This window comes from Heptranchias perlo, chromosome 28 (genome assembly GCF_035084215.1).
Source record: "Heptranchias perlo isolate sHepPer1 chromosome 28, sHepPer1.hap1, whole genome shotgun sequence".
Classification (NCBI taxonomy): domain Eukaryota; kingdom Metazoa; phylum Chordata; class Chondrichthyes; order Hexanchiformes; family Hexanchidae; genus Heptranchias; species Heptranchias perlo.
Window position 1 is genome coordinate 32,823,767 of NC_090352.1, and position 12,110 is coordinate 32,835,876.

At 41.9% G+C, this 12,110-nt stretch overlaps 1 protein-coding gene across 9 annotated transcripts in view; it reads right to left on the reverse strand.

Moving 5' to 3' along the window:
• The window catches only part of ksr1a (kinase suppressor of ras 1a), a 153,111-nt gene extending 148,611 nt beyond the window's left edge, over positions 1-4,500 (reverse strand). For 8 of the 9 annotated variants that reach the window (XM_068008399.1, XM_068008391.1, XM_068008394.1 and 5 more), the window contains exon 1: positions 3,933-4,500. In XM_068008399.1, coding sequence (XP_067864500.1) covers positions 3,933-4,220 — 288 coding nt within the window. In that variant the 5' untranslated portion in view covers positions 4,221-4,500. Of the gene's footprint in view, positions 1-2,675; positions 2,898-3,932 lie in introns of those variants that run through there. The other variant, XM_068008396.1, reaches the window with a different exon arrangement.
• Positions 4,501-12,110: the final 7,610 nt, after the last annotated feature.

A 12,110-nucleotide genomic window follows, 5' to 3' on the forward strand; every position in this document is an offset into this window, starting at 1 on the left:
CCATGAGTTTTCACCAAGGGGTTCAATAATGTAAAAGATTCCCCTGCCCTAGTAAGCTGCTCTGCATAAATAAATAATGAGCAAAAAAAGTCACGTGTTGACTTAGAGTCAGGAGACATTGTTAATGAAAAAAATATAAAAAGATTGCTTACATACACCAATCTGAATGTCTAACTACTGACATGAAAAGCATACTCTTCAAAACTGAGAAACTATAGAAATGGAGCACAGATGCCTAAGGCTGATACGCTATGGATTTAAAAAAGAACCATTCATAGAGAAAGCACTTTTTGAAGAGACCCAGGTCTCTTTTCCAATAAGCATAAAAGTTATATTCATGAATTTATATTCAACCAACCAGCAATCTCTGTATAGTTAGGTTCATTTTTTCCAATTCAGATGTCACTGGATTTACTAAATAACTTTTCAACCCAAATAGGGGTTGATGTGCTTTTCTAAAGTTTCAATGCAAAGGCTAGGAAATTCAAAGACACACTCACTAAATTGGAAGTGTGACGATTAGAAAGGTCAATGTAAAATACCTCAATAGCATAAACAAAGTTAAAAGTGTCACTACTGCCACTATCTGCAAACAGGAAAATAAGTAAGCCGTGATAATGCAGATTACAATTTTCCCTTTGCTGTGGCCAAAAAGTATTTATTTCCTTCTGTTCCCCTTACACACAATCTTTAGGAAATGAGCAAGTGGTATGGGTTGACCCAGCCTCCAGCCAAGTGGAATTAAGCATTTTTTCCTCTATTCAGAATTTCTCAAAATTGTTGGCATGATCATGGCTGCCTACTTCAACAAGATCAAGATTGCACTTTAGTGATAAATAGGTTATACAGATAGACAGACATATCCAATGGTCCAGCTTTACAATCTCTGTGCAGAAACAAGACCTACACTAAGCATGTCAAATGTCTATACTCAAATACCTCCAGGGCCTCGCCCTTCCCTATTTCCATAACACTCCTCCAGCCCGACAACCCGCCGAGATTTCTGCGCTCCTCCAATTCTGGCTTCCTACGCATCACTGTTTTTCATCGCTCCACCACTGGTGGCCATGTCTTCAGCTGCCTAGGCCCTAAGCTCTGGCATTCCCTCCCTAAACTTCTCTACCCTCCTTTAAGACACTCCTTAAAACCTAACCTTTTGACCAAGCTTTTGCCAACCTGTCCGAGTGTCTCCATGTCAAATTTTGTTTGTTAATGCTCCTGTGAAGCGTCTTGGGACATTTTACTATGTTGAAGGTGCTATATAAATCCAAGTTGTTGTTATATTCCCTTCGATGAGCACATGTTCAAGAGGTGAACTCCAGCATGCACTGGGATAGAAGACTAATTACAATGGCAGATTACTCGAACTATTCCCTCGAGCCATTTACTTGCCTCAATTATATGGGTGCACAAGGTCAGATCAGCTCCAAAATTAGACACAAGCTGTCCATTAGGTGCTAAAATCTGCATTGATGTAAAGCAGACACATTACAGGAGTCTTTTTCTGTCTATTAACATTCATTCCAACACAGGTGAAATCATCCATGTTATACTATGTCTGTGCAAATGAACAAATATGCATATATAAAATCAACAACAAAAAAATTTCAGGAGCAGTTACCAAGAACATCCAGTATTACTGGAGCAGCTCAACTAACCTGTCCTCTTACATTCCATACTCTCTGCTCTTAACAGCACTAGACTAGACAAATATGTATACAATGTGGGGCAAACCTACACTAAACATTTAAATCAATTTAGTACTGTAAGCAGGACTCCATATCCTCCCCAACATAATTGAACCCAGGGGATGCAACCAAACTACCTTGAACCTCAAGCGGCAACAAATCCCACCCAGCTCATGCAGTCACTCCAGAACTACCGAGGTATCACTTTATCCAGAAGGTTCCACTGTAAGCACGTGCAAATTGTATACAAACCCAAGCTACAGATATGTACAAATTCCTGAAGTGTCCAATATAATTTGTTGCTTTAGTCCAGGGGGGGGGGGGTTAAAAAAAAACTTTAATACATATAGAAACACAAAGGAGGGAAATTGTAAATATGCACCCATTCATTTTGTGCATCATCTCAATGTAAACGTCTTCATTCTCCAATATGTAATACCTCCCCCCCCCAAAAAAAAACTTAAAACTAGTTTTGCTGTAAAATTTCCTTTTATGAGAAAACTGATCAAATATACTTGTTAACGTCAAAATCCTGCCCTACATTTCAACCATGTTTTGAATCACGTAAATGCCAAGCACATATGAAAGCATCGAATCAGCTTTGTGTCTTTGTACGGTAGTGGCATATTCTTATCACCTTGTTCATTAAACGAGGAGGAGTTGTTCTGTTCTATTTTTAGAAACAGCCGCAACACGATACAGCAACACACCACAACTGTGGAGACCAGCATTACTTCATCCCCCAATAATCCATAAAGGATTTTCGTACTGTTGCCATCCAAACCAGGTCTTGACTGGAAGAAAACTTCCATTATCCAAAGACACGACCACCATCTCCATATTTGTTAGATCTTAGTTGTCATTTGCAACGCAAGTTATATTAATTAAAATAAAGATTAAAACACACAAATGCACACACTAAAAATCGTTGTGATCCTCAGAATATACCCCCAAAAAGCCGCCCTCTTTCAAAATACAGCTGCTTACAAAGGACAGACGACTGCTGCAGTGTTGCGACGGCTCATTTCGGGAGAAGTAGGTTACGCTGATCTCATCGTTGTAGTGTCTGCTAGACACAGGCCTACGACTGGCACGGAGTCTTTTGAAAAAAATTACCAACTTTCCCAACGCAGTAAAAATGTCAAGAATATTCCTAACACGTCGGCAGAAACTGCAATTCCTCCTCTTTTAAAAAAGTTGACGACACAGCTAATGCCTGGACACGTTTAAACATTTTCAGGCGAGTTATTATGACAGCAGCTTACCAGGATCACACAAAAAAAAACTGCTGACACACAATCTCACTCGTAAAAGAGCGACACAAAAAAGTGTTAGACAATCTCTGTGGAGCTGGGAATCCTCACGACCAGGCACAAAAAAGTACTAAATCACTTCTGTACTTAGTACAGTAAAACTGCTTAAAATAAAGAAAGCGTATCTCCTTACCAGCATGTGTTGGCTTGGGGATTAAGGGTTAACGTCAGCTGTTGGTCTCAGTTAAACACATAGCCAAGACTGGGAATAATACAATTAATGGCTAATCGTGGGTAAATTACCACACGTAACATTTTATGACTAAGACCTCCTCCTCCTACCAAACGAGTTTCGTTTCGTTTTGTACGCACACAAGAGATCACAATAATAAAATTATATACACGCACAAACAAAAATGACACAATTTACCGAACAAAAAAAATTCAAAAACGATAAATAAAAAATTCAAAAACGATAAATAAAAAAAGGGCGTGCAGTTCAGTTCGACAACCTTGGTGCAATTTGTAACTTGCATCATTGCTGTAATATATATATTATTTCAGTCTCAACAGAAGCAACAGCAACTGGTTGAGGTCAGATAAGAGACAGGTCCATGTTGTGTATATGGACTCAATGGTGCAGTGTGCTTGTGAGTTTGCATGACATATGCAGGTGTAAAATATCTGAAATGAGTAAATCATCCAGAGATCGATCATACACTTTATAAGTGCATTAGAATAACAGACGGTACTGGTTTAAATCTAAAAGCTACTGTTGGAGTCTCTCCCTGAGGCTTTATTTCCCCTTATTTTTCTGCCCTTGTATCAGGGATCTACGGGGCGAAGGGATTTTGGGGGGGGGGGCTTTTTACCCCCAATTGCCTTCTCTTTTCTCACTTTCCCCTATTGCACTTTTACCCCTGGTTTAAACAAGCGCGCACCACTACGGAGTTTCACCTCCAAAAATATAAATTAACAGCTACGATTTTACCTCCAGCATCCGGATCGCCTGCTGTGTCAAGTCGTTGGAAGCGGCGCATTTGGTCCTGAGTCCCTCCAGGCTGGAGATGCTGATGTCGATCATATTCTGGATCAGTTCGCACTGCTTCAGGGCCTTCCCCAAACTCAGATCTCCTTCTTCTTCCTCCTCCTCCTCCTCCTCTTCTTCTTCTTCTTCTTCCCCCTCCTCCTCCTCTTCTTCGCCCCCTTCTTCAGCAACTGCAGCTTCCTTTATTTTATTACTGTGACTGGGATGACCCTTGTTGTTCTCTTCAGCCATTCCTAAACATTCGGCCTGTTTTTCAATTCAATGCAACCCCCAAACTGCAAAATAAAGTTTTCTTCACACAGAAATTTTTTTTTAAAAAAAAATATATATATATATATGTAAATAATTTCTCCTCCTTTTGCAAAGCCTGTACAAAATGTAGGTATTAGTTTATAATATTTCTCTCCCTCTCTCCTGTATGACAGCAACACATCCGAAGCCCCGGTCGCCGCTCAATACTACGGATCAGCTCCGTTTTGTCTTCTTTCCCCTTCATCAAGCGGGTGGGGGGGGGGGGAGGGGAGGGGAAAGGGGGGGCTGAGTGGTTGCTAGGGTCAGGCGCGGTGCTTTCTGGGAGTCGTAGTCACGCCCCTCCCCCTTGGGCTGGGCGGCGGGAGAGGCGGACTACAACTCCCGCAAGGCACCGCGCGCCCTGGCGCCCAGGCTCTGAATTAGGATCTCCAAGTGACCTTGGTTTCCCTGTTGGCAGATTCGCTTATATTCTCACCAGCGCTCCTCAGCTTGGACTGGACCGACTCCCTCCCTGGAAAGTGAAAAATAAAAGGCTTCCACAGGATCATACAGCACAGGAGGCCGCCATTCGGCCCATCTTGCGCGTGCCAACTCTTTGAAAGGACTATCCGATTAGTCTGCTCTTTCCCCATAGCCCTGCAAATTTTTTTCCTCTTCCAAGTATTTAGTTCCATCTTGAAAGTTATTATTGTTTCAAATTCTCAAGCTGCCAGGGTGGATTTGAACTCAAGTTCTATTGAATTAGTAGTCCAGGCCTACTGAATTACTAGTCCAGTAACATAACCGCTACACTACCACACCCATACTTCACCTGACGAAGGAGGAAGCCTCCGAAAGCTTGTGAATTTAAAATAAAATTGCTGGACTATAACTTGGTCTTGTAAAATTGTTTACAATTGTCAACCCCAGTCCATCACCGGCATCTCCACATCCAGTATAGGAACATAATTGTAATGTATTCAGCCCCTCGTGCCTGCTCCGCCATTTGATAAGATCATGGCTGATCTGTGATCTAACTTCATATACCTGCCTTTGGCCCATATCCCTTAATACCTTTGATTGCCAAAAAGCTATCGATCTCATTTAAATTTAGCAATTGAGCTAGTATCAATTGCCGTTTGCGGAAGAGAGTTCCAAACTTTTACCACCCTTTCAGGAGCGAGATTAGAAATGTTTTCTAATGTCGCTCCTGAAAGGTCTGGCTCTAATTTTTAGACTGTGCCCCCTACTCCTAGGATCCCCAATCAGCAGAAAGAGTTTCTCTCTATCCACCTATCTGTTCTTCTTAATATCTTTTAAACTTCGATCAGATCACCCCTTAACCTTCGAAACTCCAGAGAATACAACCCCAATTTGTGTAATCTCTCCTCGTAACTTAATCCTTGAAGTCCGGGTATCATTCTAGTAAACCTACGCTGCACTCCCTCCAAAGCCAATATGTCCTTCCGAAGGTGCGGTGCCCAGAACTGCTCACAGTACTCCAGGTGCGGTCTAACCAGGGTTTTGTATAGCTGCAGCATAACTTCTGCCCCCTTGTACTCCAGTCCTCTAGATATAATGGCCAGCATTCCATTAGCCTTATTGATTATTTTCTGCACCTGTATGCCTTTTCTTAATTAAAGAATAAGGAGACACGAGGTTGCCCCAGTATCATCAAACAAAAAACCCAACAAACGTGCTCCCTTTTTAGAGGGGCACAACAAATAAATAATTAAACCATGAAACAAATGAAGCTTATAAACTTAAATAATAATATTACTATCAATGTCCACTATGCACCCCAGTCCCTGCGGTGCCCACCGGTCGCGGAAGGCCTCAGGCGTACCGACGGACACCACATGCTCCTTCTCCAGGGCCACCCGGGTGCAGACAAGACCGCAGAAGATAGGCAGGCAGCCCGAGCGACAGCCCCCATGGGCCGCGTCCAACCTGGACCTGTAGATGGCCGTCTTGGCCAGTCCCAGAAGCAGACCCATGAGGAGGTCCTCTGACTTGATCCCCCCCCCCGCCCCCTCCGTACCAGGTGTCCTACGATCAGGAGCGTGGGACTGAAGTGGAGCTAGCTGTTGAGGAGCCCTTCAAATGGCAGAAGGGGGGCTGCAACCTCTCACAATAAACAAAAATATGAAAAACAGTCTCATCCAGGCTGCAAAAATTACAGGCAGCCTGGGAGTCTGTACAACCTATTGGACGTTACTGCTCCATGCAACTCTAGACTTCCAGTATGTAGCAATAGAAAACATAAATAGATTACTTTTGCTAATATAATGCAATGCATGAACAATTTCAGTTACAGCAATTATACATGGCATAGCACCAACTTCAGACGTTCAGAAATGTTAATAATTCATCTATCATGGTTCCTGTTTTTTATACATTACAATTATGTCATATTTTCCAGGAAAAGTCCAAATGAAGCTCTTTATCTTACCGAGAATTACAACATGAAAACAGGTCGTTCAGGTCACCCAGTCCATGTTGATGTTTATCCTCCATGAGAGCAGTTGTCCTAATCCCACGTGCCCCCTCTGTTCACATATTCCTGTATTCTTTTCTCCTTCAACCACCAATCTAACCCATTCTTAAATCTTGACATGGTCTCTGCTTCAATCACTAACTCTAATAGTGCAGTCACAGCCTCATACCCCTCTGTGTAAAAAAGTTGCTCCTTAAATGTCTTACATTTAATCTTCTATCTATGTCTCCTTATTCTAGATCCATCAATCACTAGAAACAGATATCTACTCTGAGCTATCCCTTCATAATTTTAAACACCGTTATCAAATCACTCCATAATCTCCCCTGTTCTAACGAAAACTGCCCCAATTTTTCAAGTCATTCTTTGAATTAGTATTTTCTCATTCTAGGCAGTATCCCAGTGATTCTGCACTGTACTCTATTGCCTCATTATTCTTCCCACACAGTATTCCAACTGTGGTCTGTTTACAGTTTTATATAGATTCACCATTACATCTCAACTTTTATATTCTATACCTAGTCATAAAACCCAGTATACCAATAGCTTTTTAAAGGCCTTATCTATGAGTATACGCATGAACAGAAATAATATAACTGAAATGTCAGCAATTTATTGTTCCAATAGGACTGCTGCTAACAAATCTCTACTATGTATTCAAATGCATTTTGAGAATTTTAGCCAGCTATAGAATAACTGAAATAAAGAGGTATTTATTCAAAAAATTCCAATATGTATTTATTTTGCCTATTTTAATGTTTTTTTCTCAACCACCTATCCCTTAATTTCCCCTCCTAAAGACTCAACATGCAGAATGGTCCCAAGGGCATCCCCGGTGCTTTCACTCAAGTGCCCTTATTCGTGTATGACCCTTGAAGTGACTGTCTGCGAGCTATTCCATCAGGGGAGTCTTCACAACCGAGCTTGATCCTGTCCTCACTCAACACCCATGTGAAGCAGGGTTCACCGGTTAGTGATCGGGGTGAGAACCTCAGATAATTTTTTTCCTTTCCTTACACAGGGGCATCAGTGCCAATTGTAGGTGCACTACTGTCACTTCAGTTTAGATCAGTTAACTCAACCTGGGATCTACCTTACTTGTATCACTCAGTTATTCAATAGAACTCATTGAGGGAGGTTATTTTGTCTTTTGTGTTAAATTGCTTTTATTTTTATCTTTGGGAATCATCATATGATATTCCACCACCCCTAGAAGGACAAGGGCAGCAGGTGCATGGGAACACCATCAGCTCCAAGTTCCTCTCCAAGTCACACACCATCCCAAATTGGACATATATCGCTGGATCAAAATCTTGGAACTCCTTACCTAACTGCAGGGTGGGAGTACCTTCACCACACAGACTGCAGAAGTTGGAGGAGAAGGCCCACCACCACGTTTTCAAGAGCAACTAGGGATGAGCAATAAATTCTGGCCTTGCTAGTGACGCCCATATCCCAAGAATAAACAATAAGAAAAGAATTACAAGTCCCTGCATGATCTCACTCCACCCTATCTCAGCAATATCTTCCAGCCTTTTTCCCAGGCACACCCTATGAGCCTCCAGTTCTGAACCCCTGTGCAGCACCCCCATTCTCACTTTCAGCCAGCTAGGACCTACTCTCTGGAGCTCCTTCCCTAAACCTCTTTGCTTCTTCTCCCCCTGCCTTTAATAGCTTGCTCAAAACCTATCTTTCTGACCATGTTTTTTGGTCTACTCTCCTAATTGTTTGACCAACACTCGGCCATTCTCTTGTGTGAAAAGGCATGGGTTGCTTTTTGCGTTAAAGGCACTATACAAATGCAAGTTGTTATTGCTATTGTTGTTAATAGTTGTAATTAGAAACATTGATTAATAGTCAACCAGAACATGTATATCAGACACTTTCAGTCAACTTTGAATTTGTTTTATTTTGTGTCGGGGAAAGAAGGTTTGTGAGACTTATGCAAATAATTTAATACGATTGCTTGCATAGTTGCAAAATATCTCCCCTATGATCCAATAATCACACGTATCCACATTTATCTTTATTTCCTTCTTTCTTTGCAAAGTTCCATTGCAATAATTATTAATTATGAGTAATAGTTTTTAGAAGTCACTCAAAGGCCCACAGCAAAAACAAATGCAGTCCTGCATCACATGTCCAAGATGAATTAATTGGCTAAGATAAGCTCCACCAATATTTGCTTCTGAGCAATCTTCTCATTGATCATAATAGCAAAAGGCTAGCAAATGAAATAATCAATATAGCCCTAATTTACCTAAAGCCATTTGTTTAAAATTCCATTCCAATGTAATCCTTATTTTGAATTTCAGTTAGTTAGACATGACATATTCTTGTTTTCACAGACAGCAGCAAGTTGCTATGTTACCCTTTTCTGACTTCCTAGAAGCCATTGTCTTTTAAAAATAATTGAGTTTGCATAATAAAAACAGAAAATGCTGGAGAAGCTCAGCAAGTGAGGCAGCATCTGTGGGGAAAGAAACAGAGTTAACGTTCCAGGTCGAAGACCTTTCATCAGAACTGGAAGGTCTTCGACCTGAAACATTAACTCTGTTTCTTTCCCCACAGATGCTGCCTCACTTGCTGAGCTCCTCCAGCAATTTCTGTTTTTATTTCAGATTTCCAGCATCCACAGTATTTTGCTTTTGATTTTGTATAATGTTTGCATGTGAGATGAAAACCTTTTTCCGAACGGCCGTTGTCAGGGCCTGAATGGACTCATTGCTGAGCCGTGCTTGAAGCTCGATGGAGGCTAGCCTTCCCTTCATCGCAGACTTTCCCGCACCTGCCCGCGACACTATCTCACGTCCCTGTGACAGTATTCCACTCATGCAGGAGTTGGACTCCTCCATCCTCTGCGCGATTGTGGAGAGTGCGCATGGCAACTGTTCCAGTACCTCGGCAATGTGCTGCTGGCCCTCAATGACTCTCCTTTTCATGGCTGGCCCCCAGGGTTCAGCATCTGGGTCCAGCTGAGCAGAGCCTGGAGAAGAGTGCTCCCACTGATGCGGACTCTCCACGGCTGCCCCTGCCACCAGGGTCTGCTCCTGCTCACATGTGCGTGGTGACTCACCATGTGCAACCCCAACTAACTGAGGACGGGGACCCACCGAGGTGTGTGTATCTGCACTGGTGGATGGCTGGCTCAGATGTGATGATGCCCACTCAGAGGCTGGCAGGTCCTCTGAGGAATCGCCCTCCACAGTCCCGGCCTTGGTTGGAATTGAGACCCAATGTACGAGAGCCTCCTATCAGGAGCTGGCAGTAGCAGCACCCCTTCAAGGCCAATGTAAACACAGTGTTAATCTTGGCCTTCAATCTGTGCCTGCAATCATTTACTTTAGTTGAAAGGTTGTGTTATGTCATGTGAAGTAAGTGTGAAATAGTGATTAGTATTGATAACATTTAACAGGATATCTACCTTAAACTTCTTTTAATATCAGATTACTTCAGTCCTGTGCTGAAAGTCTGTAACAGTTGAATGCAATGCAACCAATTGTGAAATCATAGAATCATAGAATGATACAGCACAGAAGGAGGCCATTCGGCCCACTGTACCTGTGCCGGCTCTTTGAAAGAGCTATCCAATTAGTCCCACTCCCCTACTCTTTCCTCATAGCCCTTCAATTTTCTCCCTTTCAAGTATTTATCCAATTCCCTTTTGAAAGTTACTATTGAATCTGCTTCTACCGCCCTTTCAGGCAGTGCATTCCAGATCCTAATAACTCGCTGCATAAAAAAAAATCTACTCATCTCACCTCTGGCTCTTTTGCCAATTATCTTAAATCTGTGTCCTCTGATTACCGATCCTTCTGCCAGTAGAAACAGTTTCTCCTCATTAACTCTATCAAAACCCTTCATGATTTTGAACACCTCTATCAAATCTCCCCTTAGCCTTCTCTGCTCTAAGGAGAACAACCCCAACTTCTCTAGTCTCTCCACTTAATCAGTGACCATAAAAGCTATCAGTCTACAGCCCGAAACATTGGTACTCGTAATAATGGGTTGATTTGAAGCCCACCTCCCCTTCGTGCGTGGACCTTGGCAAAGTTGCTGTTTGATGCTCTTAATCATTTCTACTCAGGCCATGAGATTTTGCCAGAGGTGATAGTCCTTTTTACTATTGGTTGAGAGAAAGCAATGGGAATATTGTTGGATGATAAAGCTATCCCAGCATCCATGGGGTAAGTGAAAGGCTTCTATTAAACCTACAGGGCTGATAATTTTAATAAAATGATCAATTCTTTAATTACCCCTCCAATCACCTGTGTGTTGGGATGACCTGACCTCCATCCAGATACTGCTGGGAGTAACAGTTAAAACCAGGGTGGGGAGGGACATGGAGGGACTCCAATGCATCTGATAAGAACTTCAAACTATAATAAAGTAATTAATACTGTGGATTATCCCGGACAATGGTGGTTCCATTTTAAAAATAGATCAAGAATTTAAAGTGGTACAGAACTATAAAAAATTGGCAACAAGCTGAGTTAACGAAAATCACACTGAAAATCCACTAAGCCAGATGCATAAATTTTGCAAATTTATCTTTTTAAAAAAATGTTTTCACCAACATTTACAAATATGTCAGTGCAGAGGCAACCAGACCTTCAAGAGCCATATCAGACAACTGTATCCCTTTAAGATTTTTTTTTTAGGAGGCACAGAAACAGCCAAAGGCAGAAAGAAATAATGATGACCTCCTCTCTTTTTTGTTGCAAATGTTGTCTTTTAATTGAAAATTAGAAGAATTTTCAATCTTCCTTTTTTCATTTTCTCACATCTGCCTCTGGCTCTGTTCCATTCCAGCTCGCAGTGGTAGTCCCATTAACTGCTGGGACTGTCGAACTCTAGCTTACATTTCTATTGCCTTCCTCACGTACAGACAGACAGTTCAGAGTGCTTTACAGGGCAGTGGGTAATGAGCTCTATTCCTGCAGTTTAATGGCTTTAAGTCATCACACCAACAGAAACATACCCACTACAACATTACTGCTGCTATGGTGACATCAATACAGCAGCTGTTGCTGCTCCCATCACTACTACAGTATTATTTTACACAGACTGCAGAATTGACTCTATTTTAACCATTACAAATGATGAGAAAACCACTAAAATGAACAAATGAGAGTAGGTCTTCCATCATCTATACTTTTCAAGCCAATTCTTTGCTGAGTGCATTCATCATCTGAAACTGTCACAGACGTAGCAATTCAGAGACAGACGGACAGGTTCTTAGCAAGTCCAACTCGATTCTCGCTGAAGGAGCTCAGAGCCTGTTGAACACTGTGAAAGTTATGGGGAGGATTTGCCTCAGCAGTAACGCCTGTCTGATTATTGACTGCAGTGCTATCCGAGGTTATTTGTGCTGTCTGATTCCAGGAATTTGG